General features: G+C 41.3%; 3 protein-coding genes across 18 annotated transcripts in view; 1 reads left to right on the top strand and 2 right to left on the bottom strand.

The window, feature by feature from the left end:
- Positions 1-19: 19 nt before the first annotated feature.
- LOC128878788 (transcription initiation factor TFIID subunit 6-like) lies at positions 20-4,124 on the bottom strand. 2 transcript variants are annotated; one of them, XM_054127312.1, is made up of 9 exons: positions 3,934-4,124; positions 3,616-3,848; positions 3,202-3,520; positions 2,714-3,117; positions 2,419-2,622; positions 2,147-2,329; positions 1,826-2,042; positions 1,408-1,739; positions 20-1,311 (listed from the first exon to the last, which is right to left on the bottom strand). In XM_054127312.1, the coding sequence occupies exons 2-9, from the start codon at positions 3,763-3,765 to the stop codon at positions 1,216-1,218; spliced, it is 1,905 nt and encodes a 634-aa protein (XP_053983287.1). In that variant the 5' UTR covers positions 3,766-3,848; positions 3,934-4,124; the 3' UTR covers positions 20-1,215. The 2 variants fall into 2 exon arrangements, with proteins under 2 accessions (XP_053983287.1, XP_053983286.1); XM_054127311.1 differs by having other exon boundaries at positions 3,616-3,830; positions 3,934-4,123.
- On the top strand, positions 3,744-8,815 carry LOC128878790 (RCC1 and BTB domain-containing protein 1-like). 9 transcript variants are annotated; one of them, XR_008457480.1, is made up of 11 exons: positions 4,266-4,469; positions 4,622-4,851; positions 4,939-5,141; positions 5,230-5,388; positions 5,461-5,722; positions 5,805-5,932; positions 6,009-6,281; positions 6,369-6,493; positions 6,577-6,677; positions 6,746-6,910; positions 6,983-8,815. XR_008457480.1 is itself a non-coding variant. In XM_054127314.1 (10 exons), the coding sequence occupies exons 2-10, from the start codon at positions 4,773-4,775 to the stop codon at positions 6,853-6,855; spliced, it is 1,440 nt and encodes a 479-aa protein (XP_053983289.1). In that variant the 5' UTR covers positions 3,744-3,839; positions 4,622-4,772; the 3' UTR covers positions 6,856-8,815. The 9 variants fall into 9 exon arrangements, 4 of the variants coding, with proteins under 4 accessions (XP_053983289.1, XP_053983290.1, XP_053983291.1 ...); XR_008457479.1 differs by having other exon boundaries at positions 4,267-4,469; positions 7,003-8,815; XM_054127314.1 differs by lacking the exon at positions 4,266-4,469 and adding an exon at positions 3,744-3,839 and having other exon boundaries at positions 6,746-8,815.
- A 734-nt stretch (positions 8,816-9,549) lies between these two features.
- Positions 9,550-25,103, bottom strand: part of LOC128878787 (acetylcholinesterase-like) — a 30,831-nt gene continuing 15,277 nt past the window's right edge. Inside the window, exons 1-8 of one of the 7 annotated variants that reach the window (XM_054127304.1) lie at positions 24,606-24,745; positions 19,667-19,993; positions 19,123-19,353; positions 18,444-18,735; positions 17,423-18,058; positions 17,140-17,301; positions 16,699-16,877; positions 9,550-13,798 (exon numbers count right to left, since the gene is read on the bottom strand). In XM_054127304.1, the coding sequence (XP_053983279.1) occupies positions 13,641-13,798; positions 16,699-16,877; positions 17,140-17,301; positions 17,423-18,058; positions 18,444-18,735; positions 19,123-19,353; positions 19,667-19,982 (1,974 nt within the window). In that variant the 5' untranslated portion in view covers positions 19,983-19,993; positions 24,606-24,745 and the 3' untranslated portion in view covers positions 9,550-13,640. Of the gene's footprint in view, positions 13,799-16,698; positions 16,878-17,139; positions 17,302-17,422; positions 18,059-18,443; positions 18,736-19,122; positions 19,354-19,666; positions 19,994-20,067; positions 20,669-21,400; positions 22,160-22,220; positions 22,562-23,420; positions 23,549-24,605; positions 24,746-25,103 lie in introns of those variants that run through there. The other 6 variants (XM_054127307.1, XM_054127308.1, XM_054127310.1 and 3 more) reach the window with 6 other exon arrangements.

Raw genomic sequence — 25,103 nt, 5'->3', positions numbered from 1 at the left:
GTAACACCGTAACATCGTAACATCGTAACATCGTAACACCGTAACATCGTAACAGTAACACTAACAGTAACATCGTAACAGTAACACTATCAGTAACATCGTATCGTATCGTTATGCCACTTGATTTATTAGCAGGAGAGAATATGATTTCCATTTAGGATTTACTACCAATTATATTGTGAGTGTATTATAAGTACACTCCATATATACATTACTTATGCCCCCATAGGATAAGTATTACATATATTGTAATATATATTCTTCAAAAAAAAAAAAAAAAAAAAATTAATAATCATATATAATCATCGCACCAACCAAAAACACACGTTTACGAAGTTATATACTATAATTTTACTTATATATACTCTATACTACTTATAAATAAATATACTATACTATAACATTAAATAGTATACAAAGTTATATACTATTACATGTAGTGCCTATCTTATAGGCAGAGTGCAGAGGGTTAATGGCAACAAAATTTCCCTTTGAGAGAAAGCTTTCATTTAGTTATGGGTTAGGTTACCTTCCACGCAACTCACATGTTCATTTATTCAAATATAGATAATCGGACAAATGAGACGAGAGTAAAACAATTCCATTCCCTATACACACATAGGTGTAGTTAGAATACATATTCCATTGTATTAAAATGAAACTTTTGCCGATAAATCACATTGTACACTGCAACGTGCTAATACGCATCCTTCTATCAAAGGGTGTACGTGTCGCTGGAGGAAAAAAAAATATCTGCAACTAACATCCGATAACCTCAATGTTATTAACCTTTGAACTCGAGAGATGACTGACAGCCCTAACTTATCCTCGATGTAGTTACTCCAAAAATGACATGTAACTAGCTACCTTGATGCAGTAAATCTACTGCGATAAGGTTTACAAGGTTTAATTTTATTTCAATGTAATTCCAATTATCAATCGTATAATTCTCGGACAGGTAAAGGAAACTTGATTATTAAATCAAGTTGCAATCGTACAACTTCCAAGACAATATATCGCTTTACATTGTATTGTACAAAACTAAGAAACCTTTCTACAGTTATTGATACATACTAGAAAAGAGAGAAAAAAGAAAGAAAAGGAAAGAAAGTAATCGTTATTCTTAACATATGTTAATAGGCATATTAATGTTTCGCATATATTTTTATGTACAGTATCGGAAATTTGTAAACAAGTCGCAAATTAACTTGGTCGTCACTGAAAAGAATGCTGTTCTTCTTCCGGACTTAGAGAGCATTCGACACTTTGTTGAGACATGAAGACATTTTGTGCCTTCGGCGTTATACTTCCCTACAAAAAAAAGAAATAAAAAAAATTAAATTAAACAAAATAATTATCTCGATTCTGCTCGAACTACCTATAATTTTAATAATACATCACGCATACCTGTGTTACCGTAGTAGTAGAGTGAGTACTGCTCGACATACACACGACCACTAATTTCGGGGCGCTGCTCTGCATATGTGTCTTTTGTTGGACCACGTTGGTTTGTACAATTTTATTAACTGGTTGTTGCTGTTGCTGCGGTTGTGGTGGTTGGGATTGTTGTTGCTGTTGCTGAATCGCACTGGTATTGATATTAGAAGCAGTTGGGGTTTGCGATCGTGACTGCAAAATTACAAATTTTTGTCCGCCGCTTGTAGCAGTACCCCCGCTGGTTCTACTTGTACCTAACATTATCGTTCGTCCAGTTTGTTGTCCAGGACTGGAACTCGTCACTGGAGTGAAGAAAAAGAGAAAAACAATTAATCGTACATGAATAACGTAAGTATACACGGTATTTCGTATCGTTAAATTAAATTACCAGCTTGTACGATCGTTTTTCCGGTACACGTGGGACCTTGCTGACTCGTCGTTAGAGCCGTTGTTGTCGACGCAGTGGTCGCTAACGTCGCTGGCTGTGTCCGAGCTTTTGCAACTGCTGCGCATAACGCGGGCCCTATGTAACCGTAATCCTGTTTGTAATCTTCGACGTAATCAGGCGGAGATCGCACAGTTTTTAAAACTGGAGCCACTGATTTCTGTAAAATCTCTTACGCTTTAGTATATCATTTCCCATTACCATACGATCGAATTGCAATTGGCGGAAAAAAAAAAAAAAAAAACAAACATGTACATTACGTACCACGAGTAACGTTTTTATATGACCCGCTCCATTCTTATCCACGCTTGACAAACCTGGTCCTTCGATGCACGATTCTATGCGTTCGGAAATCGATTTAATTTTGGGAATGACCAATGCTTTTATTACCTCCGGACCTAGCTCGCACAGTCCCTCGATCGCACCATAAAGGGACGCCAGTGGAGTCTGAAAAAAAATAAAAATGTATTCCATTCTTCTTACACCCTCGCACATAGTTTACGTGTCGTGGTATACGTCATAGTTCTGTACCGTACCTGACTATTTTTAGCTAATGCTTGACTAAACATTCTAGTTACTCTTGTTTGTACGTTATTCGTAGATGTGTTAAAATTTTTACATATTTGAGCCATAAGACGTGAGGCGAAATCTCGCAACGCCCAATGATTATCTCCTTCTGGTCTCATACATAATTGTCGCGACACTATGCAAGTGGCGATAGACGGAATCAATTCGTGTAACTGTAAATTACCGTACGATGAAAAGAAAAAAAACGAACGAGTAAAAAAAAATTCGTTAGAAATTATATAAACCAACAACGAGAATACGCACGTATTTTTCCAAGTAAAGACTAGGATTATCCAAAAGAGCTTTAACCATACGCATAAGATAAATAAGAAGAGCGAGATGATTTTGTACTACGTTAACACGAACACCTTCCGCGATAAAAGTGCACATTCGTGCCAACATTTCGTGTAAACCGGGATCAGCGGAAAGCGACTGAAGTGCTTCTGCTCTGCGTGCCTCATCCGATCCCACGCAAGCTTCCGTAATTTCTTTGTAATACAATTGTTGTTCGACGCTTAATTCGTGAGTCGCTAATTGCTTAACGTGAACGGTTTCTACGTTACGTAATTTCTGACTCTTTCCTCCACCTCCTGGTTTTCCAACGCCAATGTTCTGACTCTTGTTCGATAGTTTACTCGTTGGGTCGACGCTCTCCAACTTTTGTACATCTATTGTATCATTCGTTAAAAAAAATGACATTACTATCGCGAAAAACTAGTTTTACCTGATATTGTAACTTTCACTATATTTACCTTTAGAAACTGGCGGTGGATTCTCTGGTATCGTGGGTTGTACGCCATCTATACAAAGCCAATGAGCGCGCAATGTAATTTCTAGGGGTAACTTGGGCCATGTTTGTCCACTGGACATAGATATAACTTCGTTCAGATCGATTTCTTTTTCTTCTACGAAATGTAATTCTCGACCACCGCCAGAAGCAAAGCGAAAGGGTACATGGTCCTTGGCGAAAAATCCATAGGTCGGTTCGATATTCTTAATTTTTAGAGCGTGATCTATATCGTGAGTCGTCATACGTTGACGTTTTCCATGTCTCATAAATTTAGCGGCATCCTGAATAATTAACGTTCGAGTTTAAAACCAATTTTTATGTATACGTTACACGCTCTGATAGAGAGACTACGTTCTTTGCGAAGAAATAAACAAACCTGTATAATTTCCTTGAGTCTGTAGCTTACATCTTCGGCGAGATCTTTGGCAGCTTCGTCTGGAAAATTTCCAACGCCTATACTCTCTGCGATTACTTTTATCGACTCCTGGGACAATGTAGTCCCGTAAACTGAATCGCTTTCGTTCATGGTGATTTTCGCATTCCATGCGACACTCGTTAAACCGTCGTTACTTTTACAGATGTAAACAGCAGCTAGAACAAGTAAGAGTTCTATGCAACGATATATTTTTGTACGTGACTACAAATTCCAAATGCTATTTGTACGCGTTAATTGTATATTTTTTAAAATTCTAACCTCAAACGAAACTCCAACGATATTTACTCCGCAATTGTTCGCAACTACTATTCGTGTGTATTCGTCGTGTCGCTTATCCGGTCCTCAAATGTTCGGCATTTCTGATCAGACAGAAGTGAAAGCGTCGTCTCTTTGTATTACATACTAATTTTAAAATTGTTCGACGTTGCGAAGAATAGAGATATTAGACGCTCTATTAGAGCGTCGGTCAGCGTGGCTGACTTTTGTACAGTCACGTCAAGTCACGTACGGCGTACGGTCGAGTACAGTCAAGTACAGGCTGTGCCCACTGATACGTGTATTGACGACGGAACGAACTACATACATAATACAGAGACAGTGCAAGACAGAGTACATCGGTACATGCGTTTCGAATTTCGATGCACTTGAATCCATCGATGCATCTGCACTGCTGTGCAATGTGAATTTGTGACTGATCGTGACCATTGTGATTAGATATCGTGTTGAAATTTGCTGAAACAAATTCTTGATCGGAATGTTTGTGTAAACAGTGCTTGTAATTTCCTTTCCAGCAGGTACATGGCAGATTCATTTTTATCCTAAAGAGATTCAAGTTATTATTTACGATAAATACGACTTCTTCTTCAGTTTCTCGAAAACGAACAAAATAAATGTATTTCATTTTTTGATTTTTAAAATTTCATGCTTTTTTTTCCTGTTTACCCAGAGAATGCTGCAGCTCCAACCGATCAAAATATAATACTGTTAAAGCAAATATCGATAATCGTTTTAATAATTAAGAGCCAAAGCGTCAAAGTGGAATGCATAGAATCGATAGAATTTGATGGCAGTTTGATAAACTACTTGGCGATGCAAAAATGTCTTTACAGAATTGGCCAGTATTTAGTTTCCTAGAACCTAAATTTATTTCAAAAATTCACATGGTGATTGTATATGGTAATATAATACTTGATACATAACAAGTTACTGCCATACATTGCAAGGTTTAAACGATATCTAACAATGTTGGATTTTGGTAAACAGGTAGTTTAGGTAACGAAGCGTTAATTGTTACCAAGGATAAAGTGGTATACGGCGTAGGAAAAAATGCATGCGGATGTCTTGGAACTGGTGACTACGACGGTACTCTTTGCCCAAAAAAAGTCGATGCGTTGCGTAATAAAGATATAAAAATTTTTGCTTACGGCAAAGGTCCCCATGTTCTGGCCCTTACAGCAGATGGACAGGTATTTGTAACTTGCACGTGAGGAACTATATTAGATCGATAGTATAACGTTCCAAGGAATACATGGTATCGCATCGATTGCACGCAAGGTATATTCCTGGGGGTATAATACTTACTACGAACTGGGTAATGGAACTACCACCCAAGGTTCGAGGCCAGTTCTTGTAGGAGGAACCCTAAGCGACAAATTTGTTGTGGATATAGCCTGCGGAGGTCATCATTCTTTGGCGTTAACAGACGACGGAGTGGTAAAATGGAAGCTTCGAGATAAATACGATCAAATTCTAAACGGTGATGAAACTTTGCGTACGTTTATTTAGGTTTATGCATGGGGTAAAAATAGTTTGGGACAAGTAGCTGCCACTGTTCACGTATATCAAAGTACGCCCAGCAGAGTCCATTCCACGTTAGCTGAGAAAAAAGTCGTTTGCATTAGTTGTGGTCATTCGTCGAGTATAGCAGTCACGAATGATGGAGAGGTTTACAGTTGGGGTTCCAATGCAACCGGTCAGCTAGGAATTGGAAATTATATTAATCAACTGATACCGCATAAAGTTGCTCTACCTTCCGGAGTTATAATAAGTAGTATTCGATTATTTTTTTCTTGCGATATTCCAATGAAAATTGTACAAAGAGTATTAATAATATTTGTCCGTAAGTATAGAGAAAGTAATGTGCGGTTACGCTCATGCTTTAGCATTGAGCTACGAAGGAGTCCTTTATGTGTGGGGTGAAAATAAATATGGCCAATTAGGACTCAACGATAAAAAAAGTTACAATTATCCAGTTAAGGTAAAATAACGCGGAATAATTATGATATGCTACTGAATTTAAAAAAATAAAAAAATTAAAGCAATGATTTCTTCAGTTAGAGTCTCGAATAATGGGAAGAATATTGGATGTAGCAACTTCCCATTATAATCACATAAGCATAGCAATGACCGAAGCCAATCAGATATTTCTATGGGGTCAATGCCTAGGGCTAAACGTTACAGAGCCGATACAATTTCCGGTAGGGTGTATGCATGATGCTCTTGCGTATTATGCATCGCCCGGCGTCATGCATCAGCCGCTTATTCTTCACGACGAAAAGGAAGAAATGAGTTTAACGGATTGTCTGAAAGAAGCATTCGATGATTCGGTATGTATATTTCGCTATCTTATGTATGTATATATTTCGTTTTTTTTTTTTTATCTTTCATTAGATTCCTGTTGTTTGTTTGCAAAGAGTACTAGCGATCTTGTTATACAAGTGCGAGGAAAACCTATTTATGTACACAAAGCTGTTCTGAAAATACGTAGCCAATACTTCAGAAGAATGTTTCGAAATACTTCTGAAAAGGAGAAGCAAAGGTAGATCGATTAATTTCGTACGTATCGTCTGCATTTTGTTTTGTTTTGTTTTGTTTTGTTTTTAACATTTTTCCTACTTACAGTATTATTATAAAACATCAAGAGTTTTCTTACGATGTGTATAGAGCTTTCTTAAAATATTTATATACCGACCGAGTCGATTTACCTCCGGAGAGTATTCGAGGTAAATATTTCGCTACATTTTTTCTTCTATTTTACTGTGTATTTTGTATCTTTTGTTTTCACGGTTAGAACTCTTAGATTTAGCGAATATTTATTCCGAGAGCCAGCTAAAGGAATGCTGCATGCAAATGGTGATGAAACCGAATACAGTGGACAAACCTGTACCGGCCTCTCTGTAGAGTAGCGCCGCCGTTACATACATATGTACGTATAACGGCCGGCCGTTGTAACGAGGTAATATACCGTACTTTCTATTTCGTGCGTTTTACTTCGTAATATGGATATCGTTTAATTTCTTTCTGATAGTTGGAAGAGTGTTGTTTTAGATTTACTTTGAAACGTATGAAACGTGTGGAATAATACAGACTTGAAATTTTGCTCGACTAGATGAATCCACGGTACACTTGATACGTAGATACATATATTCTTAATAATGTGTATATAGATTCTGTATAAAACGCGAGACAAACACTGATTGCGTGAGATTATTTTTCGCCAAACCCACGAAAATATTCGAAATAGCGATATTAGATATGGAAGTGTGTATTTTATCGTGTTCGTCTGTTTCGTTCGATGAATGTTTATCGTGTTGTCTGTATGTGCAAACAAATGGATTTAAATAAAATTTGTCGGGTACCTGAAGGATCATTTCCTTTCTTCCCGTAAAGGATACGTCAACTTACATATTTCGCAATCGTTGGTACATTATTTTTATTACGATATTCTCGATATATACAAGCAGTAAATTTTTGTTCGTATAATATATACGTAACTACCGATTAATAGTAATAGGTAATAATGTTATTTAATAAATAATCGTTATGTTTTGTGTTTATATTTATGTGTGTAGGTAACATTAAGGTAATCGGTTTGCTGTTGGGAAAGTTGTGTGTGTGTTCGTTTTGCGCGACCTTCGCGATTGCACTGCCCGTTGCAGTTTTGAAAATTCTTCGATCGCACTATTTTATATTGATTTTCGTTGATTGAAAATTTCGAGTAATCTTTTGATTGTGTTTATTACGCTCGAATCGTTATTCTGATATGATACTGATTAAAATTTCTGAATATACACACGCAAACATATAGTATATAGATATCTTTTTCGGAAACTGTTTCTCAAACGTGTATAGCTCTTATCGTTTCGTACGTTGCGAAAGATTAAAACACTCTAACGCGATGTTTGCGAGTATATTTATTTTCGTACGAACTGGTAGCCAGGCAATATGCATATCGAATGGAGACGATCAGTGGTAGTAATTGATAATGCATCGGGCAAAGCAATCCTATGGCAACCGATTGCGGCAAGAAACGTACACGTTTTATGTATCCGATACGCGACAACAGTGAACGAGAAAATGCGAATGATGTCGCTTCGCCTAAAAAAGACGTCGTATTAAATTCGGTCAGTTATTCGGCTAGGATAGTTAATTAATTATTTCTCTCTCTGTTTCGTAGTTAATTAGAGCGTATTTAGGCCTGTGGGCTACTTTTCCAGCGACTCGCTGTGAATCCCATTGACAGAAGTAACATATTTCTCTCGTCTTGATGAAAAAAGATGAACAAATAAATAATTTAAAGTAACGTTTCCGTTGTCTCTTGATCGTACCAGCGATCTTTGCGTCTATTTGTTTCTTTTTTATTGGACCAGAATTGCGTTTCGAACTTGATTTTCGCGTCGTGTCGATCGCAACAGGAAGCGGACGAACAAAAAATGTGCTGTTTGTGATAGAAACGGGACAGAAACGCTGCATCTGTAATCGTATGTGCCCTCGAGTCACGATTCACGAGAATCAACACGTATACATACCTATAGCCTGTCCTTTTTTCCCCAATACATATGCCATTCTTATTGTTAGTATCGAGATATGTACATGTACACGTATTTGAGATATTTACATGAATTCGTTATACGCTGAAAATCGATCGTTTCGAATGCAGATTCGCAAGATATCTTGTTCGTCGTTACAGTTATATGTATGTTTTATAATTATCGTGTCTACGATTGAAAATGTTGGCGAGTACCAAGTAGTTGTACGTAAGTATCCCTTTGAAAATTTCGTTTTTTTGTTTGCGAGATTGATAGCACGAACAGTGGTAATTTTCTAGAAAGCCAGCTGCGCGCATTGTTATCAAAATGGCCTCGAACGATTGATATCGTCCCGATAGGTCAAAGACTTGGACATGCCACGCTTTACGCTTATTGTATCGTACATAAAAATTATATATGTATAGGATCGCGATTAATTACATCGTGACTGATGAAAAGCACATTGTTTTTTTTTCCTTTTTAAATTACTTTTACGTGTGTCCTTTTTTTTCGTTCGATTTCATTCGTACGCAACGCAACGCGACGCGACGCAATCCTTTGTATAGCTATAGATCAACGATGTAAAATGTATCAACCTTTGTACGTAACAATATGAAATTCTTCTGTCGACTACTCGACATCTATATCACTGATCAATGTCGTTAAAACAATGTCGCGCATGGCTTTACTTTTGATTTAGTAATTTCATGTATTCTACAATCTTACAATTAACAATTAACCGACTCCGTTTTAACACAGAGATTTCATTTCTACTATAAAGAAAAGTTGCATAAGGAATCGTGAAGAAAGCGATCGAAAATTAAACGAGAAAATGAAAAGAGAGTCGAGTTGAAAGATTGACCTACTATACTACATATATGACGCTATAGATTCGGTTGCATCGAGATGGCCTAAGGATATGAAATAAAAATCAATAGGAACGAACAGGGTTTCATGGAAACGTTCCAGAAACGCGTCATCTTTGAATTCCTCTACGTAACCCGTTGAAAATTTGGCCAATTGGAGTTGCGTTTGGATCGAGAAATGTATCCATCGGCCTGTTTCATCGATCATCGATTGCTCTTTAGTTTCGACTAGTAGTGGATGTCACAGACGAAATGAACGTTGAAATTACGAGTGGAAAGAAGTGAGTATCGCAACCTCACCGCGCGCGCGCGCGCGCGCGCTTCGCATTTGTCTGAATCGGTGTAGCCCTGCCAGAGAACGTTTTTAGTTTTTATACGCATTATGTACCTACATAGAATAGCGCCTTGTTACGTTGACTACGTAATTGACCGCATCGACAGCCAACTCGATAAGGTCGCAAATTAAACGAAATTTCTCGCGATATAAAAGTTATGCTGGATTAATGTGTAAATAATTGTAAGCAAAAAAAAATAATTGTCAGCAAAAGAAAAGAGGATACATAAATAGTAAGCCGGCGTGTGATGAAACTCCTCAAACGAGTTTCTTTGAGAATACGTTTAACGCGTTTCAAGAAGAAACTTTTTATTCGGTCGATCTATCGTAATCCTTGATTGATTTCGATCGTCCGTGCCATGTAATACCAGACACGTGTCCTCCATTCGACGATATAGTATCTATCTCGAGTTGTAATCTTTTTCCCGATAAATGGCCAGAATCGTAAAAAATGTCTGGTTTCACATATTTTGATATACAGTTGCTTTTCTACCTTTTGCCATTCCAACGAATCTACAGGTACATCGTATTACCATCGTTTATCGCATATGTATATTATCGTATATTGTCAATTTGCGTGCGTAATACCTTGGATTCTTTTGAAACGCACGGTGGCGCAGATACGGTGGTTATCCGTACGTACAACTTGTACATTCTGAACGAGAACCACGTATATGTATACATATGTATGCGAATCTGATCACGTATCGTAGGATCGACAGAATCGATCGAGAAATGTGCGATACGGTATACAGTTCTTTTACGTTGCGTTGCGTTTTCTTTCGTTGTGACGCAATAAATAATTGTGGTTCACAAAGTATGTACAAAGTAACGAGACGACGCCGACGGTGCCGTCTCTAAACCATAATCTCTATACAATTCTACATACATATGTATATTTTTACGTAGGTATGTTTATATGTATAGTATGTATAATGTTATCGTACATAATGCATCCAACTTATCGCTGCGAATCTCATGCGATGAGATAGAAGCGTACTCGTACCCGCAAGCTCCCTATCCTATACTATACGATATACATCTAGTTTCATCTTGTTGGTCATTAAATTCAATCAACGACTATTCCTGTAAACGAAATGTATATGTAGTAGTTGGTTAGCAGAACAATTACAAAAATCACCTGTTTTACATACGTATAGAGTAATGGAACCTCTTAACCATAACTACCATACTCGCAAACATACGTATGTACATGTTGTCGAGTATACGCATCTGTAACAAAGAAACGATATTTCCGCGAATGGAAATCCGCGTATCCAAGATTCGGACTAAAGAAGGATTCGATAATCGATCGAACATTGTACATACTTGAACAAAGGACGAGTACACATGCGAGTACGTGTACGCGCATGGTGCCATTCTACTTATACTTGTAATAATAGTCTCTATAAATAATTGGCGATTAATTAACTCTTAATTAACTGGACTCGGGCCAAGTTCGTACACGCACTTCTTTTCCAACCTTGGCAAGGAGAAATATTTAATTATTTTCTTTCTCTTTTGGTAATTCGAAGGATTCGATTTGTTTTCTTCTCGTGGAACGTGACCAGGAACTGGAGTGATTTATTTAAACTTTACTGCTCGTGTTTCCGCTGTTCACCGACGCCAACGCGACGGCGCAAATGTGTCGGATATTCGATTTATTTTTATTAGCGACGTCACGTTTCTCGTGTCGATTAGTTGTAAGTTGTGTACGTCGTGTCGGTATAACGTTGCTCGAAAATTCCGTTAGATTGAATTGATTTTGGAAGAGCCTGCATGGGAAGTGAGAAAATGTTTGCGACGAGAAAAACGTCAACGTTTTTTTGTGGAAAAAGCAACTTTGCGTTTGACATTGTATGATGTTTTTGTGGTTCGCCGTTACATGTCATTTTTCATACATGTCATAAATTGCTTTAACCTGTTTGCCGTAGCCCGTGCATAATCGAAAGCTTTACGATTACGCTTTAGAATAGCCTAACTAACGTTGAAATTGCTTTATATTTCGCGACGATAAAATTCCACGGAAAAACGAACGGTCTGTTCGAGAAAGAAGGAAATGAAAATGTAATTTTTACGCGTCAAGTTGCAATCGACGACTGAAAACTTGTCGCGTTATCCAACCAAGTAAGAACCTTGGCAAGGCGGGGCACAGCGTTACAAGCAACAAACTTGGATTAATTTTAATTTCCTGTATACGATTCCAGCGGTATCGACGTGCTTTTGTTCGATCTTGCAGTTTTAGGCCGACAAAAATTGCCTAATGCTGTCGCATCGAGCGCTGGATGTATCCTTTTTTTCTTTGGAAAATTCAGATAAAACAAACATTCAGAAAACTGCGAGCCATATTTCTAAGGAGACAACATTTAATCATGATTTTCTTTGAAAACAATTCTTTAAGAAAATCATTTTCATCGTTACTTTTGTAAAAACAGACGTCGCACGTATCGCGTCGATTCAGCGTCAGCGCCTTGCCAGCTAAATAAAAAGATAAAATACTAGATTGAATATTATTTATCTGCATATACCATACTGTATATACATCATCTATGTCCTTTGCAAAGTAATCCCAACAACGTTTTCAACATTTACGCACACTCGTACGAACACATATACACACGCACGCGTACACTCACTCGCGCACATTAGCGCGTGAGCTCGTGTACATTTAAATATACAATTACACATACAAACTGTTTAGCGAAAAGATTAATTTACTTTTTCGTGATCAGGGAGATTGTAAAGTTGAAGACATTTGACGAGGACCCGATGTCTTGCTGGCAAATTTTCATGCGTCGGCCAACATTCGTCTAAAGGACACGTAACAAGTAGGAATCTAAAAAGTACCCGCTTGTTCCTCGATTCCAAGTTTAGATCCTCTGTTCCGCGTGTTCTGTGTGCGCGTCACAACGTTACGATGAACCTCGCCGAAATATATCCATTACCGAGGGAAAAAGCAATATTTGAAAAAAAATGTCAATTGATCCGATTCTATTTGTTTCATTTCGTTTGGTTTCTATTCGATCGCGATTCGATTGATGGAAAACGGAAGAAAATGCGACGAGTGATATTACAAACACGATGGAAAGTAGAGGACGAGACGCGATGGTAAATTTTAGTACGAGTAGTTGTAGCTCCCGTTAAGATGCCCGGATTGGAATGCATGTTACCGCGACTGAGGTTATCGAAAGGTTTTTTTTTCGAATCGATGTCGAGCGCGTAACAACACCCGTCCGATTCGCAAGTTCTTTCCTCTTATTAACGATATATTTTATCGTGCTTAATGAAATTCAAAGTTGAAGTTGTTTCAACCGTTTGCTGTAGCAGTCTCATTTTTTTCTTCGATTACTCTCGTCTTCTGTGACCGCGGCTCCGTCAGAATCGCAAACTACGGTTTCGTTCACTGATCAGTCCTTATCCTTAATTTTGATCTTGCCCTTGCCGTTGCCCTTTCTCCCGTCCCCGTCCTCGTCTTGCTTCGCAGCCAGAGCCAATTCCTGATCCGTTGACAGAATAAAAAAAAAAAAGAAATAAAATGGCACTTTTCCATGACATCGAGTCGAACAAGATTCTCGTGTCCTCCTCTCGTCTAGTATACAGTTTCTACCATTCTGTATCTCGAAGAGATTTCCGTAGGTCTGTCCGTGTACGTATGCTATCACCACCGAACCATGGACTCGTCGAGCGCGCTCGGCCAATCGAGGACACATGACCGCATTGATATGTCTGTTTATAATTTTTTATTTTTCCATTTTTGTTGTTGATTCCAGTCTGGTCATCAGCGATACCGTCGACTCGTCGCGACAGCTTATACGACTGTTGCGTTGTCTGCAAGTTTCTTCGTTCTTGCTCGTCCTCGTTCCGCCAGTGCGTATTTTCGGACTTGTTCATACGTCTCGTAAACCGATCTTAATTTCCTCAACGATCGAGGACGGTCCGGGCGTCTTGGTGCAAGAGCTAAACGAAGCCTCTGGTGTCAAAGTTCGGTACAAGACCGATTCTGTGATCGAACATCCCGGCGATCAGCATCAGGCTCGTGATCGCAATCATCAGATGTTTACCGTGGTTCGAACTGGTGCCGCTGCATGGCTCTTTCGAGGCATGTTCCAGTTTCGCTGAAACAAAAGACGGATGAAATTTCAAATTTCAAGATTGCAAGATTTTTAGTCGAATCAAAATTTGTTACAGTCAATGAAACTCGACGAAAAGCCTATCGTACGCTAATAGTATACACTTTTTCCTTAGAAATCGTTGAAAAATAACTATTGCAAAAATTCTACAACGATCAATCGAACGTTCAACAAGAAAATCTCACTGGATGGATGGCCGATTAACGTGCCATTATCCACGCGTGTTGGTCAAGTGTACGTGTGACATGCGAACGGGTATGCCATGGTGACAACAATGGTTGAGATGACGGTGACGGTTGTACTGGCGGTGGTGATGATGGTGGCGATGGCGATGGCTATGGCGATGGCGGTGACGGTGACGGTGATGGTGACGGTGACGGTGATGGTGACGGTGACGGTGACGGTGATGGTGATGGTGATGGTGACGGTAGCATCGATCCACCCTGGCAAAGCGGCCAGTTGCAGCCTCCCACCCTCGTTTGCCCTATTCGTCCGTTCGTTTCGTTCCCAGGTGCTGCGATCAAAGCCCACCTCCTCGACGTGCCCGTGCCATACCGTGCACTGGTCGTACCCTGCTGTGCCATTCGCCCCACCTTTTTATCTCTCCTCACCGTCCGCATAATCAGTGTCTTGTTTTTGAAAGCGTGAGCATCGATCGTGTTTGCGGCCTATTTGAAAATTGCTCATTCCTCTCTTTTCGATTGCATTTCGACATCATCGATTGGTGCAACGAACAAGATTTTTGTTGCGATAATCAAACTTCTACGATATAACTTCTCGAATTGTACAAAGCGATAACAACTAAACGACCATTGATAAGAAACTTGGCAGGGAAGCGGAATCGATTTCACAAAAATATCGTCTACTTATATGATCGATGATAACTGATTCGATGTCAGAGCAAAGTATCGAAGCTCAGACCAGCAACGAGCTCTGCGAGTCTTGCGACGTAAATTTCTCGTGGAAGGATTTATTTCGAATGAAAAGGGTGGAGTCCGATATACGCTGTGAATGTTTACTCCAAGTTTCGTTTGGTCGATAAAGTTGCGAGGTTGTGAGACAAGTTGGCTAGTTGTGCGGGAGATGGATCAAATTTCATTACCGTTTCCGCTTGTCGAGAACTTTTCGTTCTCGATCGATTGTGAAATCGAACGAACAACGGAGGGATGCTGCTTCCGCGTTCAGGGCTCAGGCATTCTCCTCGCATCCGGCGCTACGTTACGGCCGAAGCGTAGCTAACTATGCGTGTGTGCGTAATTATCGGGTTACACGTTCTCCCTATTCTAAGAGACGGTAACGGAACGTGCAAAACGACACGAGTAAATCCAACGTCTGGTGACGTGTATGCGAATCGCGACAAAGGCAGTTAGGCACGTGATCGACGGAGATCATTCTGTAATTCGGTAATTCGATAATTACTGTTGATTCGCCGAGGTTGATTCATCCTCAAACTCTCTGTATACGGAACCCGAGAAAAATACCAATGGAATGTATCTGTGGTTACGACAATAGTTTACCGTGTAAACGGGACCATTAGATCTCGTGACAACGACACATCCCGGTGTTGTATCGTCTGCCTTGACCACGGTGCCGCGCCGCGCCGCGCCGCGCCACGCCGTAACATGCGGTTAACCTTTCGAAGCCGATCGACGTAATTATAAAGCAATGCCGCGGCCGCGCGCGCGATATCGTCGTTCTATTTAGAGTGTCGCTGTCCCAGACCAGAGCATCTTACCTACCTAGATATGCGGATTGCAGATACATAGGTACTTGTTGTTTAATCGTACTTACAAGTTCGCTAACATTGTATTATATAATCCAGCGAGTAATAGTATATAATTTGATAGAAAGAAACTAACCGAAGCCAAGTAGGAGAGACCGTATAGAGAGTATTCAGACCGTAGCAACCCTCTTGGCCATATCGGTACGAACGCGCCAACGTCTCGAACTTGTAATCGTTGATGGATCCTTTTCCGTGCATATTTCTTTTTAATAGACCAGCCGAAAGTTGCTAGATATGTATCTCGACGCGTTGTCTGCCTAGCAAAACTCTCACGGCTAAATAACCATTATTAATCGTTAATCCATGCTATTGCGGAGGCGGAGGTGGAGGTGGAGGCAGCGACGTCGGCGTCGCTCTCTTGAGTTTGCATCGTTTATTCAGAACTCGTATCAAGTATCTCGTGGTTCGCGAAGCGTTCCACTTACCGCTGAGAAACGGACCCTCGATGACGAGGAATCCGTCAAGAAGCCTCTGGATCGAAAGCTCTGGCTGTTCTTGCCGCGAATTCAATCGAAAGTAATCGGTCAAAGTAAGAAAGAATCAAATTGCGATATACATACATATACATGTATAGTAAATCGATTGGACAAGAACGCGTATCGAAGGAAATTCGAGCAAATCGCGAAAGAAGCGACAACACTTGAAAGATTAAACCAAGGAAAAAGGCAGTCGTTGGAAAAAAAGATGCGATAACCTAGATACCTAGATGCATACAATTCGAAAAAAGAATGAGAGTGGATATGGACCATTGCCAAAAGGGAAAAAACTCTGAATATAATGTACAATTTCTATCAAGCTTACCGCGGTACCGAACCGCAGCCCGAATAAGAAAGAAAGAAAGCAATAGTGACCCGAATAATTGGTCACATCGGGATTACCAACTATGTATAATATACGTTTAATACTATAATAGTATCCTATAAACGAAACACGAATACATTTTCCTTGCAACTACTCCGACGCAACTAAATAACGATTAAGCCAGATATTGTACGAATTCGCAATATCTCAACCATAAAAAGTATTATTAAAAATACCATATGTGTATGTGTATATACATACATGTATGTATCGCATGATGTAGGTATATAATATTACTCACAAGTAGCGGTGAGAAGCTCGGGAAGGTACTTTTTCCAAAAAGTGCACTGCCTCGCTCTAGGCCCGTTTCCGATTTCGGAGTTGTTGGTGTCCAGGGTCAGATACTCTTTGTTCGCGACTGTGTGCGGCGGCCAGTAAGGCGCGCTCCATGATCCAACATCGGTACCAATATTTGGATCTCTAACGCAATTATCACTCGTTATTATTGTATTTCGCTTTCTAGCGAGCAAACAGTTTGTTTTGTGTCGTTTGCCGTGATCCAGTGTAACACGTATTCGAGAGTATTTTAAATTAGCAAAAATATCCAGCCGTAGGTACATGTATGTATACCGTATTATTAGGTGGGTATCGAAAGGGAAAGGCTCGACTGAGAATGAGTGGTCGGTGCGGTGCGCGACGGGATTAAAAAAGTATTGGTAAAGTTTCGAGAAACTCGACATACCCCGTTTTCGCAAAGTTTGCCCAATACCGCATCATCCTCTTGGACAAGGCCACTTCTTCCGACGTGTAACCTTTCGAGGGGTCCAATGGCTCCCCGAAGATGTAATTGATCTCGTCTGCATGCATCACACCGGTCCATCTCGGCCAGGGATTATTCGCAGATCTATAAAGGGAGTAAAAGTAAAAGGATAGATGTGAATCGGCCCGAATAGTTTAATAATCGTGATCGTAGCAACGCAACGCAACGCAACGCAACGCAAAGTGATAACGATAAATCTACTCACCTGTGCTTGTAGTAATACATGTAAACGTCGTTTCCCGTATCCGCGTATCGGCCAGCGAATTCGTTAACGTTACAGGTGAATTGATAGTCGCCGACAATTTTGTCTAAAGCGTCGCGATTCGCGTGCGGGTCGTCCGGGCGCAGCCAATCGGTGTACTCGTAGATGATCGCTTGCCGACCGATATGGCTGACGTACGGGTTCAGTTCGGTGATGGCAGTAACAAACTTGTCCCTGCTGACCTTGACGTCCTCGGCGCCGTCGATGCGAAACAGTTCGGTCAGATAATAAATGATAAAATAGAAACCCTCCTCGGTGTTGGAGCCCATCATGATATTGGCCTTCTTGAACGATGCGGTGAGCAGGGAGCGTTGCGGCGTCTCGTCGAGGAAGGCGCCGTCTATAACGGGCACGAAAGGAAATTCGCAAATACCGAGAGTGCCCCACTCGTTTTTCACAAGGTCCACCGGATCCTTGTTTATCAAGCAATCGATCACCTCCCGTAAGTTCTCGCGATCGTGAGGACAGCCGACGGCCTCCGCCAGTCGGATGCCACGCACTATCGATTCGTCGCGCTTAATGATGGCCCACGGAGCTGTGGGAGAGCCTGACTGCATGATGGCTTGGTTAAACAAGTGCCTGGAACGCAAACACGCATCGCGGTGTCTCTGGTTAAACTCTGCTCTCGCCGGAATCGTACGATCCATTTACGGTAGACATAGACAGTAGAGACTAGTAGCTGTGTCTACTACCGCTCATAGGTTTCAAACTACCTTTTACGATTCCCTCCTTTAGTTTACAACTGACGACAACCAACGCGTCGTATACCGACGAGAGCATAACCCTCAGAGGGTATCGGAATCGGAATCGGAATCGGACCGTTTCGCAGATATATTCAAGGTCGTATCGAGTTACGTATCGGAGGAAGCTCGAAGCTTACGATCGGTAGCGTAAATGCCAATGGCACCAACAACAAAACAATGTAAACTGACTAACAATAAGGAGAAAGAGGAGGTATGCGCACCTTGACAGAGGCGAAAGTAGGTGCATAGAAACGGAAACTGCACCCGCGCTCTCCCCGAACAGGGTCACGTTGTCAGGATTTCCGCCAAACGCAGCGATATTGTCACGGACCCACTCGAGGGCCATCAGCTGATCAAACAGCCCGGCATTCCCAGGTACGTCCGACGTTCCGAAGTAGAGGAAACCCAGGCTGGCGACTCGATATTGCATCGAGACCAAAATCACATTTTCTTCCGACACCAACGTTTTGTGATCGTAAACATCAAGGGTCGCTGATCCAGAGTAAAAGCCACCTACAAGGATTGCGCGCGGTTCCATCTCGACTCGATTCACTCCATCCTTCTATCTATACTCGTTTCTACCGCTATCAGCCAATCTAGCCAGCCCTAATATCGATATTCACTTTTACTCGAACAACTCTTACAACGCGTTACAGAGTTATCGTTTCTCTCGATAACCGAGATATCCGAACGATTTATGAATCTTGTCCCATCCGATCCGGATTACCCAGTTGTACAGTAAACACATGCGTTTCGATTAGTAAAAGAACACGAAAACTAGCTCCGAGTTAGAAACTCGGCCTCGTATAGAAACGGCCATCGGTCTAGGCGACCACCACGGGACCGATCTCTAATCTATGAATCGGTCGAAAATAGAAACAGGTGTCAGCTACAACTCACCACCGAATATCCATACCAAAACAGCGGCATTGGTAGGCCTAGGCCGTGGCGCGACCACGTTCACGTAAAGGCAATCCTCGCTAAGCGGCGTGTTTGGATTCCACATAGTAGCGCCTGGGAAGTCGCCAAACACCGTGTCCAGAATCTGCACGCAACTATTCGGTAGCGTGGTGGCGTTCAGGATCCCCGACCACCGTTCCGCTGGTCTCGGATGCCGAAATCTCAGAGGTCCTGAAACAGCATCGCTGCTCGCAACCCAAACCACGTGGAAACAAGTGTGCGTGCGCAATAAATACTTGTCCAAGAAACTCTGACGGGTCGACGGATTCCAAAGAAATGTCTTACGGTAACGAAACTTGCATCAAGGAACAACCTCTGTTCAACGAGAAAAGAGATTCAAGAAGGAAGGAGGATTGTTGCGGATCAGAATGACGCGTGCAGGTACGATCAACGTGGTCAGACGCGGCGCGGCGCGGCGCGGCGCGACGCGGCGCGGCGTCTTCGGTAAAAGGTTAATTATGTAGATCGAGCAGTTTCAACTTACCGAGTGGTTTCTGCGCGTAAGGAATTCCGAACCAGGCGTCGACCTCCTTTCCCGTGGTGGCAGTCATGGTCTTGCCCATGACCTTGCCCTTCTTGGTCTCGACTATCAACGGATCGTCGTTCGAATTGAGGGCAGCTGGTCTCGGTAGCTCCTCGCTCGTTCTGCCGAAACCTTTCGCGTCCTCGTGGGACATGTCCGCGTGATGTCTACTTCTATGCGATGGTAAACTCCAACAGCCATTCAGTTGGATGACCACCGTTAAGCTTACCACCATCAGCGCCTCGAATTTCGTCAAGGAACTTTGCTTTTTCGGCATCGTGTTCTCGTCTGAAACACCGTGTTAGATTTGATACTCGTGCTCGGACTTCTATCCAGTTCTATTTTAACGACGCTACACCAACCGATAACGCTTTCATTCTCTCGGCATATGTCCAGAAAAGAAACGATATACGATTGCTTCTCTTCGACTCCCATACTTTACTATCTACATCGTTCTAACGTTAAACACGTTATCCTGACCGGATGGACAGTGACGGCGCTCCCGACCAGTAATCGTAATCGAATAACCAAACTTTCCAGCCAACGGTTTACTTTAGTTGGAAGACCGTCCACGTTTTACAATTCAACATTATCTACCATTCGCGTATCAACAACGTGACGATTAAACTTTGATAGCGATCCAAAAAGGACGTTTCAAACACCTTTTCCACGATTTACCGTTGCGATACCATTAGATATTACAGTTTTTAATAAAGTCAGATTAAATTTATTCGATAAAGGATTAATAGTTGGTCAGAGGAGAAATATAGCCATTCTTGTCTAACGAAACGAACGAATCCAGAAGCAATGTTGAAATTCGTAGATCGCTGAAAAATCTTAACCGAATTATTTCAGTCTTCTCGATTCGAGCAGCTGGTAGCGGTGCGAAAGAGTTTGTTGCTCCTAGGTCCGGTACACGAGTAGAGCGAAAACGAAACTGAAATGCACTCGGAGAATCGAGCACACCCAGGATGACTCCATCTCGGGCAAAGCGAGTGTCGAGTACTCTTAACCCTCGTCGTAATAAACGCGCGCTCGTCTCGTCTCGTCTCGTCTCGTCTCGTCTCGACAGCACGTTCCGATAAAAAACAGAGGAGTACCCTTTGCGCGGAACAAATCGCTCGGAAATGATTGTTACTTGTTCTTGAATGAAAACTGATTCGAGCCCCGGCCATTCGACTGATTTAACCACCTGCGGTGGAAAGACAGACGCGATTGTCGCAGAAAAAGAAATTACGCCAACAAAAAAAAAAGCACAACGGAGGTGTGTAATGTGCGCTAAACATAAAAAACCGAGTGAAACTACGTACGAGTGTAAATGTGTCTTGTACCGTTACACGTTTCAAATTGTTTTCAAAAATACCACGCTATCGAGTGATTTGCACTCGACTGTTCTGGCACGCGCAACCGTGAATTTCTTTGCACCGCAAGTGGTTAAGATAATAACGTTGGCCTTTACTCGAGTACACGTGACTCGTGTCGCGTTTTCCAAAACGCTTTCATCGATCAATTTTTCGAACGTTTACTTCGACCACGTAACGGTCCATTTTACTTGTCTTGTTATTTAATTATTTAACAATCTCGATTTTAATGCTGGTGCGAGCAGGTAGAATCGTGCTATGGAATTTTAACCGTTATTTAACAGAAACGCATCCGTGATTAATTTTGCAAATCAATTTATTTCGATAAACTCACCACTGATAGAAATGGACAATTCCGTTCCCGGATTGCGATCGGTACGTGCGACACGACGCGATATGCTTCTCTTGTGATTAAATATACCGGTAATATTGTACTTATTTTCGCACTACTATCATCTCCGCAGACCTGTACTCTGCGCCCTCCCAGACCTTTGTATGTAGTTTGTACACTCACACTCATCGATGCAACATGGTTAAATTTGTCTAGCCCGTAATCGTTTTCATAAGTTGGCTATATCGTGTTATACGAGACTACGTTCTCTCCTTGGAACGACACATATCTCTTCGTTCCCTCGGAGCCTGGTCGCTAACGTTGCAACCTGCGAGCTGCAAGCTGCAAGCGTATCTTTCACACGTCAAGGAAATATGTCGTACAGTTCTCTACACGAAGGTCCGCGTTGATTGGTCATTTCCTACGTGTTACGTCTGTGTGAACGATGCTCGCCTGGCTGCGTGCGCGCGATTGCACACGCAACGGCAAGCGGCGAGGCGGCGAGGCGGCGCGGCGAGGTGTTATACGCGGAAGCGTTCAACTCGTGAGAGAATAGAGCGTATTACTGTCATCAGGAATGATGATTTATTACCGAGCGCTCGCGGTCGGTTGTCCGCCAATCAAGTTACCGGAGAAGGAAATCAACTGCTAATTTCGAAATTCACCTTTCGACATTTTAACCAACTGGTTCGAGAAAACGATGCAACGACCAATTTTAATTACAAACAAATTCTCTAAACCGTTAACGTCAGTCGACCACTTTTTTAACATAATTTTAACACCATCGACATTCTGCCCGTTTCTCTCCTCGATTGCCACTCACCGAAACACTTTCACTGAAAAATCACCGTTTCCCTCCTGGACTTTCCCGCTGTAATCCGTTTGTTCCGCAATCACTACCACACTTACCCAGACGCGGCGGGAACGTAAAATCTTCGCACCAAATAAAAATTATATACGTACATATATATATATATGTAAGTACACGTACGCACATGTATCTGTTATATGTATATCTATATATCGTATGTATATGTCTATATCTATGTCTATATCTATATCTATATCTATATCTATATCTATATCTATATCTATATCTATATCTATATCTATATATATATATATATATAAAGAACAAGTTTCGGCTACGACGCGAGATGCCTTTCCATCGAGGTACAAGCAGATACAGAAAACCACTACGTGGAGTGGTGTAGAATGCTAGTTATCTCTTTGGTCGCGGTGGCAGCATCATACAACCAACAATTAGCTAAGCTTTTAGATGTTCGGACTACGTACAGTTACTGCCGAACCCAAATATTTGTCTGTTATTATGTTAACGTGTATATACTGCTCCTAGCTATAAATTCACTTGCAGTCATTTGTGTATCTCGATTATCAACCTCTTCGACGCCGTGTCGACGTCTAAATACATTCTCGCTACCACGATTCGACGAATAGATGCCTTTTTCGAACCATTTCTTAAATGAACCGCCCTACTTTACACTTCGAATTTTTCAGCAATCTCTTTTAAATGTGCAACTAAAGACAATACTTTTGATTAATTAACTTTTTTAATGCTGTGCGACCAACGTTTACAACGTCCACACAGTATCTATCGTACATCGTTCTAACCTTCTAACCCTTTGCGTGGGAATCGAATCTCCCACTCGCGGTACAGTCTCCGCGACACCGATGTCGGATACCAGTACTATTCGTCGTTGGTCTATTACGTTCAAATAGAAATGTTGCGTTATTCGTCGTAAATCTTGGGTTGAAATTACCTTGTATGTGCACGACACGTTCGTTTAAATCTCACAATCAGTGCGATGAGCTAAACAACAGTTGGAGTAGTAGAAACGTTATACAAAATAACGAAACGTAGGTAAAACGTACACAAGTACGTACGAAGAATTTCCAAATGAAAGAATTGACGATAAGCGATGTAAATATTTATATTGTATCGAGATTATTCGCAACGGTAATGTGTATCTTGTGTTCATCATCGAATGTTTATTTCACTTACAAGATCATTCTGTTCCTTCCGATGACAATAGGTACATATGGATACCATATCTATAATCGTAAGAGACGACATTGGCCGGACTCGTGTCTTCTACGAAACTCAATTAAGCGCGCGCGCGTACTATAACGAGGAAGAGAGGTTAGAAGAGTGCAAGTGCAGTGCAGTGCAGTGCAGTGCAGTGCGGTGCAGTGCAGTGCGGTGCAGTGCGGTGCGGTGCGGTGCGGTGCGGTGCGGTGCGGTGCGGTGCGGTGCGGTGCGGTGCGGTGCGGTGCGATCCAGCGGGGCGCGGGGTTACAGAGGACTCTTTTCGACCTGTTTTTTTTTTCTTTTTTTTTTAACCGAGTTGCGCATTCCTTCGGGACAACCGGACATCGAAGCTGGCAACTACGCGACCCAGACGACGCGGTTCGTCCTGACTGATCGATACAGCTATACCTCTCGTTTATTTATGCTTTTCGCCAGCCTCTTTCCGCGTTTCTCTCGATACTTGGTCTTGGCGCGGTTCGCTTTTCACGGAATCTACCGCCTGATATGCAAGTCAAATGTGAAAAACATTTGTCGAATATTTATTTCTTAGAAAGATTACTTGTACATAACAAAGAAGCAAAGAAGCTCTTTCATCTTCGCAGTTTACCCGAACATGGGGACGTTCTGAAATTACTGCAACTTCAACGGCCACTTATCGCGGCAAATTCTGTCAATGTACGATATATTCCCCACGGTTTGCATTTAGGGCTACCGTGCTGTTCGTTCTATTTGTAGACGATATTCCAGCTTGCTCCGTGACTGTAGAGTCCTAATATTTGCAGATAATTTGACGCTATTTGGCTAAGTAAATTCCTAAATAAATGTAAATTTGTTTCGATTCGATCTTGACGATTTAAGCTGTAACAATTTCGCTATAGAAATATGTAACACGAAGAGGCGTGCAAGATTTCAGTGCGAGATCTACTTAAAGGTGTTTATCGTTTAGAAAAAAACTAGCTCGCGCGGTGCTAGAGAAACCCGAATTGGCATTGACGAGAATCAGACAAGTAATATAATTGTTAACGTAGCGTCGTTGTATCGATAGAGAACGTGTTCTAGAAATAAACTAGCCAGATCTCGATGGTGTAATCGAAATGTCGAGCCGATCTGAAGCGATGCGAATCGAAACGATAAAAAATCTTGTAATGTTGTACTTACAGTGTTCAAATGGTTGAAGCTATCAAAGGTGTACGTGAGGAGGAAGGGTGAGGTAACGGCGAAGACGGTGACCCAGATAAAGGACCGTTCCTTCGATCCTGCGAGGGACAAGATCCACGCTTTCCTACCCGGAACCGTCTATATTCCCTGTTCACCAATCATTGCTCTGAAATTGATCAAAAGTTTCATATATAACTTAACTTACCTGATTTTTGACAATATCTATCGTTCGAGTAACACGAGACTCGAACTATGTAATACTAAAACTTGAAGCGAGCTGTCGAGCTAGTACGAATACTGCTATAACTCGTACCTAGGTATACAGAATTCTGTAAAGGTAACATTCCATTTTCATACTGTTAAACGTAATGTACCTACGTAAATACATATGTAGCAAAGTTTGCGATTATGAGAAATTACAAAGAAAGTACTGACTAATACGAATATTATCTAATAATAATAATAATAATAATAATAATAATAATAATAATAATAATA

The sequence above is a fragment of the Hylaeus volcanicus genome, chromosome 6, assembly GCF_026283585.1.
Source record: "Hylaeus volcanicus isolate JK05 chromosome 6, UHH_iyHylVolc1.0_haploid, whole genome shotgun sequence".
Lineage (NCBI taxonomy): Eukaryota > Metazoa > Arthropoda > Insecta > Hymenoptera > Colletidae > Hylaeus > Hylaeus volcanicus.
Note: the sequence above shows the minus strand (reverse complement) of the source record. Positions and strands in the feature narration are given on the sequence as shown.

What these genes read in the sequence shown, in the direction of transcription:
- LOC128878788 (XM_054127312.1), bottom strand. Translation starts at nt 3,765, where the DNA reads ATGAACGAAAGCGATTCAGTTTACGGGACTACATTGTCCCAGGAGTCG. An exon ending in TCCACCGCCAGTTTCTAAAG is followed by an intron (nt 3,118 to 3,201) that starts GTAAATATAGTG and finishes ATGATACAATAG; the next exon opens with ATGTACAAAAGTTGGAGAGC. An exon ending in CATTAGCTAAAAATAGTCAG is followed by an intron (nt 2,330 to 2,418) that starts GTACGGTACAGA and finishes ATTTTTTTTCAG; the next exon opens with ACTCCACTGGCGTCCCTTTA.
- LOC128878790 (XM_054127314.1), top strand. Translation starts at nt 4,773, where the DNA reads ATGTCTTTACAGAATTGGCCAGTATTTAGTTTCCTAGAACCTAAATTT. An exon ending in CGTTAACAGACGACGGAGTG is followed by an intron (nt 5,389 to 5,460) that starts GTAAAATGGAAG and finishes ACGTTTATTTAG; the next exon opens with GTTTATGCATGGGGTAAAAA. An exon ending in GTTACAATTATCCAGTTAAG is followed by an intron (nt 5,933 to 6,008) that starts GTAAAATAACGC and finishes TGATTTCTTCAG; the next exon opens with TTAGAGTCTCGAATAATGGG.